Source organism: Semicossyphus pulcher, unplaced genomic scaffold, assembly GCF_022749685.1.
Source record: "Semicossyphus pulcher isolate SPU_LCO1_2020_fin unplaced genomic scaffold, fSemPul1.0.p SCAF_15, whole genome shotgun sequence".
NCBI lineage: Eukaryota > Metazoa > Chordata > Actinopteri > Labriformes > Labridae > Semicossyphus > Semicossyphus pulcher.
Genome location: NW_027211659.1, coordinates 26,517,775 through 26,534,306, shown reverse-complemented (window position 1 = coordinate 26,534,306; position 16,532 = coordinate 26,517,775). Strand labels below are relative to the sequence as shown.

The following is a 16,532-nucleotide window of genomic DNA, read 5'->3' as shown; positions in this document are numbered from 1 at the left end:
GGGAAATACTGTTGCCAGTACGGCTGCAGAGGTCACAGAACAAGGTTCAACCTGCAGGGGAAAGAAAGCTGGGAAGACATACGAGCTTTGAGTGACTCTTTAAAGGGGACTTTTGGTATTTGTAAACCTGATCCTCATATTTTGGAATCTAAATGACTGATGGCTTCAAACAGTAGTACGCTCTGATAGATTGCTTCAGCCGGAAGCTGTGCACGACTGCAACGGCATCTTTCAGGGCGAATGCTCCCTCTCAAAGCACGTCCACTAAAAGCTTTTGTTTTTGCATCTGACAGACTAAGATTGTTCTTCTTCGTGTCTGACAACAAAACAGAAACAATCCCTACAGAGACAAACCACATACGGCTGTTAGATCGCTCTCTTCAAAGCAACCAGACTCCATTGATAAAAAGGTAATTTTACATTGTAGCACACAGGAGTTGTTGGTCTACTGCTGCCTCAAGAAGTTTTTCTTTATTAGATTTGTTTTGTACTTTTTCGTGTTTTAAACGGTGAGCTGCGATCAGAAACAACACTGTGACACAACCGAGTGAGGCACACGTAGACCAGCAACTCCCATGTTCTAAGAGGTAAAATTACTTGTATTGCTAATGGGGTCTGGTGGCTTTGAAGGGAGCGATGACTGCTGTCAGAAGCCCCTTTCACACTGCCAGTTCAAGGCGGGATTATTACGCCTCTGTTACGTTCTGTCTTTCATGTACTTTGACGATTTTACCTGAAAGATAATCTCTATTTGCAGGGACGTGGATTTTAGGGGCAGCAAATGTGCTGGTGTCCGTTTGAACTACGCTTGTAGTCCGAATAATATTGACCAATCATGTATCAGCGGGCTGCGGCGTACACAGGAAAAACAGTCCGTGTGGAGAGCAAAAGCAGGCGGAGCGTAATGCGCAGTAATGACATCCCGGCTCCCATCAGCGGCTAACTGATGATTAGCTTCTGATTAATCTCTATAAACAGACATCTGCATGCTAACAGCTAACTATCTGTTCTACATCTAAAATTAAACTTGAGATTAATTCCCTTGACACTGTGTCACGAAAGCCGTTCAGCGTTTAGATTTCCCGACTTCCTCGAATGCATCAGAATTGATCCGACCTCCACTCAACAAGCTTCTCATTTTAAAGTTGTTTTCTTCTCCTCTTGAGGACAGACCTGACACAGCTTCATGTTGACTTCTTACTAATCTGCATCATGATGTTGAAATGTCGCCCGACATGTTCACCGTCGTCCCCAGAGGTTGTATCGTCGTCAGACTGTAGCCGATGGGATGCAGCCAATACAGACAGTTTTGCTTCAAAATAAATCAACTTGTGTTGTGAAATAAAGGATGAACCAAAAAAAAACCTGAAATGAATTCTTTGTCCGTTTATTTCTAGAGCAAACAATTTTTTTACATTGTTGCAAATCTATCACAGGTGGAAGTAAACAAAACAAACCTTCTGTACAGTTTATCATGAGAGAACAAAATAAAATATATAAATACAGGTTTGAATATTACATGACCGATTGAGACGAAAAAAGAAAGACTGTAGAACATGCATAGTGAACAGTTTGCAAGGGATTCCATCTTTTCTGTTTCCAGGACCAGTAATGTGACGCTCGCGACCAGTAGTCTGCTGAATTTGCTGTTTGAAGCCGTGTGCGGATGTACTTAAATATGGAGAAGCCCTGATTAAAAGAACACAAGGCCGGCTTATGGTTTGTGTTCAGGAGAAAGAAACGCAGGGTCGAGCCGCGTGATACTCAAATCATTTTCAGTACCTATACCTAAAATTATAACACATGTAAAGTCTGTACATTCATGTAATTAAATAACTCCAGTCGGCCCATTCTTGGTGAATTCAACAAAAACATCTAACCTCAAACTGAGTCCCACATTTCCTCTCCAAGGACTCAAAGCGTGTCCAGGCAAAGTCAGGAATATTTCCTTATTATCATTAGAATTAATTTAGTAGAAGTTAGCAAATAAAATAACATCATTGCAAAGGAATAATAATCCCTTCCTACAGTAGATTAACTGAACCACGAACCGATAACACCAAACAAATCAGGGGTCCGTGACTGGACTCGTTTCTTTTAAGGGTCTCTGGAGAGGTCGTGTTGCAGGAATCCAACATTTTAAAGCTTCTTGGTACCTCAAACGTAAAGGGGAGCTCTGGTATTTATAAACCTGGACTCTGTTTTTCCTTGTTTTTGAGGTCTAAATTATTTATGGGTTAAAGGGTCATGTGACCAGTCGATTGCTTCAGTTGGCAGCCGTGAGACAGACTGTAATGGCTGCATTACAAGTAATCATTGGTGCCAATTGCACCCGATGGAAGTACATCCACTGACATTGTTAGACTGTCATTTGAAGTGTCCCTACATCCCTTCACAGATGGACCATTCTTCAGTTAACAGCCTGTGAGTCCCTCTCGACAAAGCCACCAGACTCCACTGACAAACAAGTGATTCAGCTCGCAGGTCAGAGGGAGCTGAGCCTGAAGGCAAAGCCTTCGATTTCCCAGTCGATCTCCAACCCTCACATGTGGTCGTGAGCTGTGGGTAGTGACCAAAAGAATGAGATCGCGCATACAAGCGGAGGAAATGAGCTTCCTCTGCAGGGTGTCTGGGCTCAGCCTTAGAGAGAGGGTGAGGAGCACTTACATCCAGACGGAGCTCACAGTAGAGCCGCGACTCCAACGTTGCTGGGGAGAGGGACGCCTGGGTCACCTTGCTTAGCCTGCTGCCAGCGCGACCCGACCTCGGATAAGCGGAAGATAATGGATGTATGAAGATCAGGGGAATCGTGTCTACTACTGCTTGATTTGTGTTAGACAAATATTGTGTTAACCATTTAAAACACTAAAGCCAAACCAAACCGATGGCTAACTGATCAAGGCAGCAGTAGACCAGCGACTCCTGCCCTGCGTACTGCCAAGCAGAATGTTTTTGTCAATGGAGTCTGGCAGCTCGGAAGAGAAAAAACATTTTCTGGCATAAAAAAAGGATTTTACTCCTTGAGAAAGAGGTCTATGTGTGATGGCATCCTTTGCATATCTTTGTCAGACACTTAGAATAACTACTACTACTTTGACCGGGCGCAGATGCCTGCAGGGATGATGTTGCAGCCGTTGCAGTCTGTGTCATGGCCGCCGTCTGAAGAAATCTACTGCAGCTATTCCAAAACGTTTTGTACTTCTTAGTCATTTAGACCCAAATATATTTAAAACTAGGTCCAGGTTAGATAATAACAGAACTCCCCTTTAATACTGAAATCAAAAATAAAAGCCGTACCCAGAGGTGTTCCTGTCAAAACACCGAACACATGGTTTTGGTCACAGTTCTTGCTCCATTTGTACCTTTTACACATGAGCGTGGCTAATGTGACAACCGCACTCCTCTGCTGAAACATTAAATCAGAGATGAGTAATCTGATGATGTAACAAGTGCACTTTAACAGCCAAAAACCAGGGGCCTTTCAGAACAGCACGGAGTTGACATGTGCTGCAGGTTTACATGCAAGCTATTGAGCTAACGTGCAAAAAAGTGAGAAAGTCAAACTGTTCACTTCCTTTTTTTTCCCGTTGATGTTTTGTAAAATTTTGCGAAGCAGTGGTCCAAAAGTGTATGTACAAAAGACTTTTGCTTGTGAGTTTATTGCAGAAGCTGTGGTTACGTGTGGGGAAACCAGAGGGAACAACTAATACTGTATTTGCATCATCACAGGTCCAGAACGCTGCCGGGGTCCGTTTCCTGCAGATTCACAGTTTTCGAGAGTTTCAGTGCTGCACGTCCCGGTCACTCTCTGCAGTCCCAGTCAACAAACATGAGTGTGTGTGTGTGAAGTGAGTAAGGCCTGGCAATGTCTTTTCCACTGTCTCCGTCGTCGGTCTCTCTACCAAATCCACGTCTGCAGTATTTACAAAAGACTTCCTCTTCAAACAGAGTCACTCGACTTGAGCAGCAGCCTCAGAGATTTACAGGATAAGATGCCAAAAACTGGCAACCGACAGGCAACAGTTTGTGAAACCATTTCGAACAAAAAAGCACTGTTTTTTAAACTCAGTACAGAAAGTATTTTCAGCGTGAAAATACAGGCAACATTTCGTCAGCTCAATTTCTGCTTTCTGTTTTAGTCGTGCAGCTCGACAGCGAGATCTGCACTCAATTTGAAGGATTGTCAATTCTGTAGCTGAAAAGTTACATTTTGGCAACTTGTGTGTAACAACAATTTCATCAAAGGGGGAATCAACTGATTAAGCTACTCTTAATTACAAATTAGCTTTAAAAAAAAGACTACAATCGATGTACAGGCTTCTAAGAGCCATGATGCTGATCAATAAGCTTAAAACACAAACTAAAAATGCTCACACAGAACTCTTTCTTTCCCTTACACATTACTTTTATGATTATTTTTTACAATATTTGGTTTTTATCTCCCCAAACCAGAATTCCTCCCAATCAATATGGGCTTATTACCATCACTGGGCCAGCCAAATGACATTTCATCCCACTCAGGTGATGAACATTTCAGGGCATTATGTACGTCCTCCTCATACTGCCAAATCTGAGGGCAGAAGGAGGAGCAGGCTTTCATTGACAAGAACCGATGTGGAGCTTGTGGAGGACAAAAAAAACTGCATTTCCTATACCCCCAAAAACTCCAAATGTGTTGTCTGAAGCCGATCCACAGTTACATTCAAACGTTTCTAGAGCAAAGGCGGGGAGAAAGAACTGAAAGACAAACAGGCTGCAGACAGGACGTCCTCGAAACTGAAGGAAAGCGCAGTGGAGCTCGAGTTACGATGAGGAGAAGGGGAAGCTCAGAGACAGAGAAGTGTTGAAGAAGCGCGACTGGAAATCCTCCATCGCCGTCTGTCCTCGGGGTTTCAGAACGTCGCTTCCCTCTATTAACTGTGAGAGGAGACGTCCGAGGAACTGCTGCTATTGCTGTTGGTGGTCTGGGCGCGCTTGATGTACAGATTCAGTAACTTCATCTGCAAAGAAACAAAGACAAGAGTTATAAGTCATTTCCTCAGAGCTGCCCTTCTATGTATGTTGAATTGTTATAGAACCGGGGCATTATTTTCACATGTTTTGGGGTTTAAATTAAACATGGGTACAAAATGTTTTGAATTTCTCCAGTAGATCACTTTAGCCTGCAGCAGCAAAACTCACTGTAAGGTAAACTTCCAGGGCGCTTAAAGCACGTCTATTAAAAGCAAGTCTTGTTGTTCTGAATATTAGCAGCATCTCTACAGACATAAACCTTTTTGCTAAACATTGAGATCCTTTTTTAATTAGAAACAGCCTTTAAATCCCTCAAAGGCCACCAGACTTCATTCACAGAAACAGTAATTTCACCTTGCATGGGAGTTGCTGGTCTACCTCGGCCTCTACTGGTTAGTATGTTGTCGGCTCTAACAAACTGTTTAAATCATTGACTGCATAAAAAGATGGACGACATGACAGCTCCCTGAAAGTGAAGCCCAACCCTCTCTGTCGCCCCCTGCTGACTGGCTGCAGTATAGCTCATAAAGCCCGCCTCCTCCATGTTAACAGATGGGACATGAGTCAAACTATAAAATCAAAATACACGCCAAATACATTTTTCCAAATGACGTCACCATCGCAAGATGGCAGCGCCTGTCACGAGGGATATATTAGCTTCAATTCCATACAATGAGAGTAGATGGAGATGCGTCGTCCATCTATATACAGTCATTGGTTTGAATCACCATGGTAACACAATAACACAAAGGGTTAATTCAGAAGTATTAGCTAATCACAGGTGCTGCTGACCTTGTTGTCTATGCTAATTATTGTTGTGAAGCTAAATCATCTATTTTATGAAGCTACTACTGCCAGCATGCAGGAGGCAAGCTCTTAATGGAGTGATTCCTGAGTCCAGTTTGTGTGTGGCTGTTTACCCGGCACATACATGCCCATGTTTTCAGGCAAAGATTGGTTCTGAAACAGGCTAAAGCTCTAATCAGGAGAGAGGTTGTTTTTGTTTTAAAACATGCTTTTAAATTAAGCTAATCTTCAGTTGACACTCTTCAATATTGTCCTTTTAAATGTTCTTTCCGGACTCCACAACATCAGTGGTCATGAAAGGAAAGTTTTTTTTAACGATCAATTGTGTCAAAGTTTCTGTTTGCACCAAGACACGACATTCTCAGAGTATGAGTTAACAATGTGACGGTGCTTCCTCATGTATCAGACTCTTCTCTGACAAGGGGGAAAGCAGGGGTGGCTAGGTAACGGAGGGTCCCTCATTCTGCCCTCAGTAGTCAACACTTACATAATCCAAGGACACATGTCGGGGAAGTAGGGCAAATATGACCCTGTACTTTTAATAATTGTCCAACCAGTTGAAACCTGCTCAGAAATAACAACATGGGAAGATGATAAGGCTCTGCGTCTGTTGAAGAGCTTCTGGTAACCGTGTGTGTGTGTGTGTGTGTGTGTGTGTGTGTGTGTACATGCAAAGACGCGGTGCAGTCGGTACCTTGCTGCCCGTGAGCTGTGCCAGGTGGGGTTTGAGATCCTCGCCAATCACAGAGTAGATAGCCACCAGACAGAACACGCTGGCCTTGCGAACGCTGCTCTCTGTGTTGTCATAGCCCTGCGGAGAGACGAGGCAGCATCAGGCACCGCACGCGCACACACATACACACACACAAGGGGTCAGCGGGAACGTGGGAGGAGTCGCAGAGAGGGCAGAGTACACGCAAACATTTCCAGGGACAAATAAGGCAAATAGTTGCCAGTGTCCAAATATGCACATTATCCAAATAAGCAGTTTGGAGCTGAAGACTCAGAAGATTTTACTCTGTTTGTGCACAAAAAAAACTGCTCTACTGTTATTGAGTCCTTCCATTTCACACTGATGATTATGACTTTTAAAACATGTTTCATATACTTAACACTGTGTTTTTGTTGCTAATTATTTTTATGAGTTTCATCAAATTGTGAGGCTGTGTGGGTGCCCATTCACAACTAAAGAATAACATATTTTTTGAACCACTAATAGAATTAAACCAGCTTGAATTTAATTTGTAAAACGTCTAAATATAACAAGTGCATGTAAAATATACTTTATACACAACATACACAACAAGCCATGCTGTGTTTGAATGAACAGCCTGTAACATGGATTGCTTCTCTCTCATAAGTCCAGGTTGGGAAAAATATGCAGTATTTACAGGTTAAGATGCCACAAACTCAAAAAAACAACATGCAAGCATTTTAAACAAAAACTGTTTTAAATCTTGAAGGAGCAGTTCTCCCCTGGAAGAAGCCGCTGTCAGTCAAAGCTGGTGTTCTCTGTAATCAATAGAAGCAATAATATTTAAAATTGACGCCATAGCTGTGGAGAAAGTTGTACAAACAGCTTGTGTTTCGCCCATTCTACATTCCTACAACACCCAGCATGCATTGCGCCCCCTATCTGAAAGGAACGGCTCAGTGAGAGACGCTGGAGTGAAATACGACCGTTTCACTGCAGGCAACGGCTCAGAGTGGGACAGAATCTGGAATACGACGAGAATATAGGTGGATCGTCTAAAAAATCTTCAGGTCTGCAATCTATATTTCAAACCTGACGATTCTGAACGAGACGTGACATCGGAGGCGACGTCCTACATTGAGGTGTAGTGTAGTTTAGCGAGCTCTGTGGCCTCCGCCAGACTACGTAAACGCGTCACCTGGCGGAGACCAGGGAGGTTTTCCAGGGCCCATCGGAGAAGCGGATAGCGCCCTCCAAAGGCACGGAGCGAAATTACATTTTTCATCATAATGGCATTAGCTCCCCATGATTGCATGATAGGACTGAGGTTGAACATCTGCGAACTGGCCCTTTAATGCAGAAAGTATTTTCAATGTGAAAACATAGGCTAGACTTCATTATGCTAAATTTCTAGCGTCTGCAGATTGTGGGTGTCTAGACAAATTCTAACAGCTTAACAGATATTTTGACCTTTTGACCTTGAAAGAAGGATCTGCACCCAAATTGAAGGATTGAAAGTTAGGTTTAGCAACTTTCTACCTAAAACATTTAACTCTTCATTTCAAACTAGCATTAAAAAAAGACCCCGTCCATTGCAGGGGCTCCTGGAGCCATGATACCGATCAATAAACTTAAAACATTAACTTAAAATGCTCTTACAGAACGCTTTTTTTCTGTCACGTTGCTTTTCCAGGGACAAATAAGGCAAATAATTACCAGTGTCCAAATATGCACATTGCCCAAATAAGCCTTTTGGAGCCAACACTGCTCTGTATGTCCCCAACAACCCCTGCTTCTGTTATTTAATCATCCATCTAAAACTGTCCGTTCTTACTCCTAAAAAAGTTGCAGAGTGACCTGTCAGAACTAAAGAAAGAGAGTATTCCAGGAGCCACTTTTGATCTATTAAATATGAAGATACGATAAATCCATCTAAAATCTATATAACTTTGAAAACTCAGACAGCGTGTTACATTTGAGCCTCAGACACAGACCTGCAGGAGTCCAGGGATGATGTCGGGCAGCAGCTGCAGTAAGGAGTCCTTGGCGATGCGTTCAATGACTTTGGTTTGCATCTTGATAGCAGCCAGGTTGATGGGGTAGTCGGCTGTCTGCACAATAGGACACAACACCTTGATGCACTGCTCCGGGTGGATGGAGCCGGCCAGGGTGGACGCTGCCTCCTCTGCTGCACGAACCACCTTAAAGCACATGAACACATTAATATCAGTGATATTACACGGAAATAAAGCATGAAGCATTGCATGTGTGAGTTGGAGAACCAATCAGAGAGTGTCAACTGGCGCCCTCTGGAGAAATGTGCAGCTTTAATCTCAATGTTTCATTGTGAAAGCCTCATAAGGGAAACAGCAATGTCCTGCAACCAATCAGAGTGCTTCTCTTTACCACTGACAGACTCAGATTGTTATTCTAATTGTCTGATAACACTACTGATAACAACCCTGAAGAGATGGATCATGTTCGTTAAGGTATGATCCTTTGTTTTAACAAGAAACAGCAGTTATATCACTCTCTTCAGCGCCACCAGACTCCATATAGAAAAACAGTAAATTTCCCTTTGCTTACCTCTGGTGTACCTTTGCTTGATATGATCGTCTGTTTGCTTTATTGTTTGACTCTGATGTTTAATATGGTTGGTTTCAGATCCAACACGATACTTATGTTACGCACAATAATACAATAAAACTGACTGAGGCAGCAGTAGACAAGAAACTCATGTGTGCTGTGAGGTTAAATAACTGTTTTTGTTTATGTAGTCTGGTTGCTTTGAATAAAGTGATGTAACAGCTGTTACTGATTTTAAATAAGAAACTTTCTCTTTAATAAAAAGGTCTTTTTTGTAAGGATCATTTCTGTTATGTGTCAATCACTTAGAATACAAATCAAAGCCTGTCCCTGACAAAAATAAGCACTTTTAGTGGACATACTTTGATCGGGTGCTTTTGCCACCCTGTTTCAGGGCTGCCTGCGAATTCCAAAACATTTTGGACCCATTATGTATATCCCAAAATATTTAGTTTGTTTTAAAATTCATCCGATCAAACAACCAATCAGAATTAGCTTTCCACGTAACTAGCCAATCACAGCAACTCTGTACAAACTAGCGTCATTCGGCTTCAATGTGACTTGTGTCAGCAGCGCGCACGCAGAGGTTGTGTCAGTCAGGAGCTACGGCAACGGTAAATTTCCTGTACCTCCTTTTCCGACAACGGCATACACTGCTAAAGAAGCAAAAAGAAGGACGAGCTTGGAGGAGAAAAAAGGTATAAAGAGAGCCCTGAATGAAAAGAGGGATCAGACGAGTGGGAGTGTAAAGGGTTGAAGAGCGATGCAGAGGTGTCCCCGTTCCTTCTTGACAGCTAACATTAGCTCTTATGGTAACAGCTAACGGTAGCGCTCCATCACCTGGAGGTAAAAAGGTGGTCCACACCAAGAATCAAAACTATAACGATAACTTTTGTCGTATTTGGACATTTTGCGAGCAATAAAGTTTACTTTTTGTAATAATCAGCATCTCTCTCTTCAGTTATATGCACACAGACAGTGAAAACTTGATAGACCCATTGCATCCTCCCTGCCTGGCACAAATTGGCAGACAGACACAGTTAGCAAATAGCAGGTGAACATTGTGAAGCCCTTAGCAGATAAAGAATCACATATTTTCCTCAGGAGTTGGTGGAGACCAAAACAGAGGTAAAAAGAGAGCTGCTATTGGAGAAGGCAAACATGTTAGCTAATGTTGCTTTGCATTAGCATGACATATAACCAGGCAGTTTGCCAGCACAGTATGCAAAAAATGTCAGTGTAGTGTCCTCAGCTTCAAAATACTGTCATGTGGTTTTACGTGGTGGCTGTGTACCTCCTTGTGAGAGTCTTTGTGAGCCTCCAGCGTCTTCATGATGGTTAGCTCGGCATAGTTTTTGAAGCGGGCCGGCTGGTTCCTCAGAATTTCTTTCAGCACTCGCAGGGCCAAGGCTCGGATCGTGTGCTGCAGGAAACAGAGGAATACGCAGTTATTGCACACAAATGTTTACACGACTTTGTGGCACAGTAATTAGCACCACTCACGGCCGTCACACAACGTACATCTTTATCACCCAGTGTCTCCAGCAGGAGGAGGAGGATGGTTTTAAAGTGTTCATCCCACACAGCCATGCTGTCTTCTCGTGTGATCTTCAGCAGCTCCACCAGGGCGCCTTTACGCTCCTCAGAGCGCTCGTTGTGATTGGACAGTTCCTTGAGCAGGTCGGCTACCATGTCTGAGTGGTCCTGACCGACTGCTCGCCAAGACAGGATGAGAGGAAATGTTACACATCACAAATACAGCTACTGAAACCTCGTCATGGCCCAGAAATAATCCACTCTTAGCCTCAGTCTTTAATGTTTGCAGGACTAGTAAAAACACTATAATACAATGCCATGCTAATGAGTTACCTGCAGGGTTATCTCTACAATCATGGACTGTAAAAGCAGTCTCAATTACAATCTTAAGTATGATTTAGTAAAAATTGCATCTTTGACAAGAATATAAAGTGACAGGACATGCCACAAATGAACACAAGAGTGCGTTTTGTTTGAGAAATACATCTGTAAATGCACGCCTAAACTAGGAGCTACATATGCAGTGTTGGGTATGTGGGGGTTAAGTAAAAGAATGACTCTGGCAGTGAAAAATGTTTAACAATTTAAATTCATTTTGCCATTTAAGGGCTAAAAATTCTATATAGCTTAAAGTTTTACATGTACTCGTACATATACATGTACCAGGCTCAGATTATTACTATTATAATGTCTATCAACATTACAGAAAGGATCCCTACAGAAGCAGTTATATTGCTTTCTTCAAATCCACCAGACTTCATTGACAGAAACAGGATTCTTTCTGCCTTGATCAGTGAGTGTGTATGTGTTATTGTATATAAAACACCACAGTCACACATAAACACAGCTCGCCAGCCACTCGCCTGATCGACAAGGTAAATGTTTTTGTTAATGGAGTCTGGTGAATCTCTGCAGGGACACCTCGAATAACAACATGAGCCTGTCAGTGGCAATAACCAACACTTCTTCTGTGATTCTATTGATGTTCTAATGTAGCTTTATCTTTTAAATGTAGGCCCCTTGCCACTGTGCTATAGGTGTTAACATAATTAAGCTAATTTCACATATTGTGCTCTGGAGTTGGAAGGGTCTAGATATTTGATTGAGGAGATTATTCATTACGCCATAAACTAAAAAGACAAGACAGACAAACTAAACAACCACCCACTTTTAACTAAGTTAAAGTGATAATCTCGAAGATTTTCAGTTAATTAAATGTCTGTTAAGTCGCCGATTGAGGAAACATTTGCAGTATTACAGACTGAGTGTCTGTGGCGACTCAAGCGGCGCCCAGTTAGTGACGCGTTTTCCATCAGCCAGCAGTGGTTGGTCTGCCAGAGAGGGTAGGCAGAGCTAAGCGGCTGCTTTTCCGCTCTCTGCAAGTGTTGCGAGTAAACAGTAATCTACTATGGCTGAACAAACAAAGAAAAGATGGATGACTACAGATACAACTTCAACAAGAAGTGAAAATCCAAAGAAGAAGAAACAAACTCGACGCTCAGATGAAGCAAACAGTCTGAAAAGGAAAGCGACCGTCAGCCAGGAAAATCAAGAGTTACAACCGGAGCCAACCGTGGACGTCACACATGCAGCACTGTCTGGATATCTGGGAAGTGTGCTCCCGCAGTTACTGTTTATCACCAGAGGTGCCGCCAAAGAGAACAAAACTGAGATCTTCGAGATTAGCACTTTAAGTTTAGAGAATGTTATAACTGTTAGTAAAAGCTCCTGCCAGCTAGTTTTGCATTAGAAGCAGGATAGATTGGACTTAGTGAAAAACAGGTACTGGGTGGAGTTAGAAGACCTTGAAAGAATGGTAATGGGTATTCAGAGATGCAAGTGAATAATGCAAACACACAACAGGTGAGTGGAGCAAAGGTTCAGTCAGTAAATCAGTCATAAAGTCTGTGAGTGAGACAATCAGAGAGACAGTTAGTCCAGCAGGGGAGGCACCTTTAGCGGGACCAAAGACCTTGGGGAGCGTCATCTTGTTTTCACCACTTTCCTGACGTCGGCCTGGAGAGGAGGAGGAGGGGGTGGAGGAGGGATGAAGGTGGAGGTGGGGGGATGAGGTGAGGGACAGAGGGGAGACAAAAGGTTGCAGAGCAGAGGATGTGATGACAACAACAACAACTGACACACATGAGGCTCACACCTGTGTTTGTGTAAACAGCAGAGAAAGTGTGTCCTCTTTGTTCTGTAGCTCGTGTAAACGTGTCACCTTGTATCAGTGCAATGTTTAGCCAACTGAGGAGAAGCTGAATACAAATAGATACTGTCACACTTGTTGTTGAGGTCTTGTTTAAGTGTTGACATCACTCTAAAGCTTGGTAGGGTGATGTTTCTGCTTTGTGTAGTACATTTTGATGATGTAATATTTATGTCTGCTACCAAAACCACATCAAAAAACAACACCACCATGAACTCACAGTCTCTGAACTGCTCCACATCGTCGTCAAACACGGCCTCCTTCAGGGCGCTCTTGTCATACGTGCAGATGGTTTCACCGTAGCCGTACGGAGCGAATTCACGACCTCGTGGCCCAGAGAACGAGCGAGGTGAAGGCGTGTTGAGGAGGGACGTCTTGTTGTCTAAGGCGGTGCGACCACCTTCCACTACGTCTAAGCCGAGGCGGGCGTCGGAGCCGGGAGAGGACGCGACGCCTTCTCTTCCTGCCTGTAGGACAGAAGAGGGAGGGATGAGGGAGAATATGAGAGATATATTATTATCTATAGCAATTTCTTATTGGTCTTATAACATATGCTTTCTCTAACTATTGTTCCGTCACATTTAGAGTTTGTAGTCATCATGGTTCTGTATAAAGTCTATGTGATGCAATGCAAATGTAATTAAGGGGCTGAGAGGGGGGTGGACGTGTCTGGCAGCTCAGTGACGTCTGGCCAGAGAAAAATGGAGAGCGACACAGAGGCACAAGGCACATCTGCCGCAGAGGGCTCTTTTCAGGTGGAGGACTTCTCCCCTCCAGAGTCCCCCGAAGAGCACTTTAGTGTGGTGGAGGACCGTGGTGGTCCCGAGCCCTATCAGTTCGAGCCGTTGGCTCCAACCCCTCTAATGCCTGAAGCCGGAGCTTTTTGAGTCAAGGCAATGCAAGTACATATAGCTAGAAGGCTAATGTACAGTGCGCTAGCAAAAATAGTGTAAACTCTAGTGACTGGCGTGTCTCGATCAGGATATATTTGAAAATGAGCGCCGTTTCACAGACTCCCTCTCAAAGACGGGGCCGGGGGGTGTACCACCCACCTCTGATTGACAGGCGTTACCATTCTTTTTTTGACCTCCTGAGACCCTGCGTCCTCATACGGGGACATTACATTTGGCTTCAAAGCACCACTATATTTAATTCTGCGAAACTTAGACCCGCTGGTCTCATTCATGGAACAAATTACACTGATCAGTGTACATTCAAGATGGCCGTGATCCCGACCAAAATGTGTTACAGTCGGTTTCTACAGAAAACTCAACCAGGTACAAAACCTCTTCACATTTTATGATTGAAACTTGTTTATTTAATGCGTATTAACAGTTGTAGCTCGATATGGCTGACACATTTGACTAATTTTATCAATAGCAACAAGCTACAACACCGTTATGACAAGGTTCTCACGTGAGGACATTGGGACTTTTTCAATGTCACACAAAGACAATTCTTAGGTTTCATACTCATTAGGTCCTATTAATCCCCAAAAGGTAGGAGAAATTAAAAATGCATACCAAACAAAAGCTCGGGTCTCAGGAGGTTAAAATACATTTCATTACCTAGCTTTGTCCCAAACGATCGACCTACGTCACCATCGGCTGGAAAGGTCCAGGGCTGATTTAAAACCCATTTCCAACCCATGAAATGCTGATTTTTATAAATTTGGTAAGAATTGTCATATTAACACCAGCAATGATGTGTTCATCACAGTACGGCAATATAATTCAGATTAAAGCTAAAGAAACATGTTTAAGTCTGCAGTTACTCTTTAAATATAAATGTGTGCATTTCTGCACGCGTGTATGGATGTATGTCAAAAAATATATCTGTGTGCATACATGTGTGTAAGTAAAATATATTTCTATTTGAACAGACTTTTGATTATCAAGTAAGAGTGTTTTTCATGATTTCATTTAACATGTGCAAATGTAATCTTGTCTCAGTGCAGACAAAGCCTCGCGCACTCCAAGTGATCTTTGGCGCCCCCCTGAGGGGGGCCCGGACCCCAGGTTGGGAACCACTGGTCTAAATGACAATAGGTAAAAACTTTTGGAATTGCACCTGTAGTTTGCTTCAGCTGGCAGCACACTGTAACGGCTGCAACGTAATCCTTGGGGGCAAATGGACTGTACTGATATAAATCTTTGTGCCGAAAAACATGTCAAAACAAGCTTTACAAATACCAGAATTTCTCTGTTATGAAAAGACAATTGCTCGACTTTTGTGCAAAAAAATCTAAAATCCAGATTTGTACTGACTACAAGGCTGCACAACTGTAATGTCAGATCGTGGCTTAAAACTCTCTATGAGCAGGAATCTTCCGGGAGGTGAAATGTTGTGACTCACTGCGTCGTCCCTCTTGCCCTCCTGTCTGATCGGCTCGTTCAGGTCCTCCTGGCTCCGGTAGCTGTAGCTCTGGATGGCCTCTGTGACACCGCGCAGCGAGCTGTAGATCTCCTCAGAGTTCATGTTCTCGGTGTCATACTCCATCATGCTGCTAGACACACAAACACAGACAGATAGACACACAAGATTTACATTAAAAGTTTATCTTATACAATCATGAATTTGTTTGGTCACCATGCTGAGCGCTTTAGCCACACACGGGTTAGTTTTCAGAAGGGGAATGGTCAGGTGTAAGTAAACCTTAAGATGTGTTAAAGTGCATGTTTTTAAGTAGATGCAGACCACAGCATTAACCACAAAGACAAGCTTTTAGTGAGAAATTGACGTACAATGAAACTGAAAGATCTCTCAATTGGATTTGAAAAAGGGAATTTGGATCAGGGAAAAGATCGGGGTCTGGCTTCCTTGAGGAAAAATGTCCTTTGTGTCTCATCCCGCCTCATTACCTGGGTGAATATGCTCTGCGCAGGACCCTTAGCGAGGGGGCAGCAGGGGTGGAGTGGGGCTGAGGAGGAGGAGGAGGAGGGGCAGGGGGGTGCTTTGAAAGTCCGTCGACACCCCAACCCCATAACCGACTGTTGCCACAGCGCAGCCGGGAGGAGCGAAGGATGGACAGACAGGAGTGAGAGAGGGAGGGGAGGGGGGGAGGTGGGTGGAAAACAACAACCAGTGGAGAGCACAAGACGAGACAAGAGGAGGGAGGAGGAAAAGAAAAACAAGTGTGCAGAAAGAGAAAGAGAAAAAGAAACTAGTCTGAGCTTTAAGGTTAAGGGAAAGTGTTAACTCAGAGGAGAGCATCAGAGAGAAGCAGAATCCCACAAAGTCAGCTGTGCATTAGTTACACTCCTCCCCCATCATGAGTGAGGAGAGGTTTGTAACTGTTTTAGCCAGACAGCATGAAGTGTAATGAGGGTTATTACAACCAGAAGACAAAAGCACCATTATCCATGTTTGTGGGTTTCTGCTTGCAGGTAAAAGGCATGCACAGTGACTCAGGTGAATGAGCTGCTCAGTAAGAGAGAGTCCACTGTTATATACACAGAGAAACTGTATTAAGTTGTATTTTAGGGACCCGATATCAGTCACATTATCAGCAAACAGCCTCGTATATGAGCCTGGACATACAGGTGATGTGTCCACCAAGGTGTATTTACCAGCTGATGACTGAAAACACACACTGTCGCTCTCTTTAAGGCACATAGAGACATTTGTGTCTAGTTACTTTAAAGTGGTAATCTCGAAGATCTCAGTTTCATTCTCTTCGGCTCCGGT

The 16,532-nt window shown here is 43.3% G+C and overlaps 1 protein-coding gene across 1 annotated transcript in view; it reads right to left on the bottom strand.

The window, feature by feature from the left end:
• Positions 1 to 1,366: 1,366 nt before the first annotated feature.
• clasp1a (cytoplasmic linker associated protein 1a) overlaps positions 1,367 to 16,532 on the bottom strand; it is a 103,405-nt gene continuing 88,239 nt past the window's right edge. Inside the window, exons 33-40 of the mRNA XM_069663126.1 lie at positions 15,201 to 15,348; positions 13,066 to 13,312; positions 12,590 to 12,652; positions 10,622 to 10,812; positions 10,395 to 10,523; positions 8,509 to 8,715; positions 6,515 to 6,631; positions 1,367 to 5,000 (exon numbers count right to left, since the gene is read on the bottom strand). Of these exons, the coding sequence (XP_069519227.1) occupies positions 4,914 to 5,000; positions 6,515 to 6,631; positions 8,509 to 8,715; positions 10,395 to 10,523; positions 10,622 to 10,812; positions 12,590 to 12,652; positions 13,066 to 13,312; positions 15,201 to 15,348 (1,189 nt within the window). The 3' untranslated portion in view covers positions 1,367 to 4,913. The remainder of the gene's footprint in view (positions 5,001 to 6,514; positions 6,632 to 8,508; positions 8,716 to 10,394; positions 10,524 to 10,621; positions 10,813 to 12,589; positions 12,653 to 13,065; positions 13,313 to 15,200; positions 15,349 to 16,532) is intronic.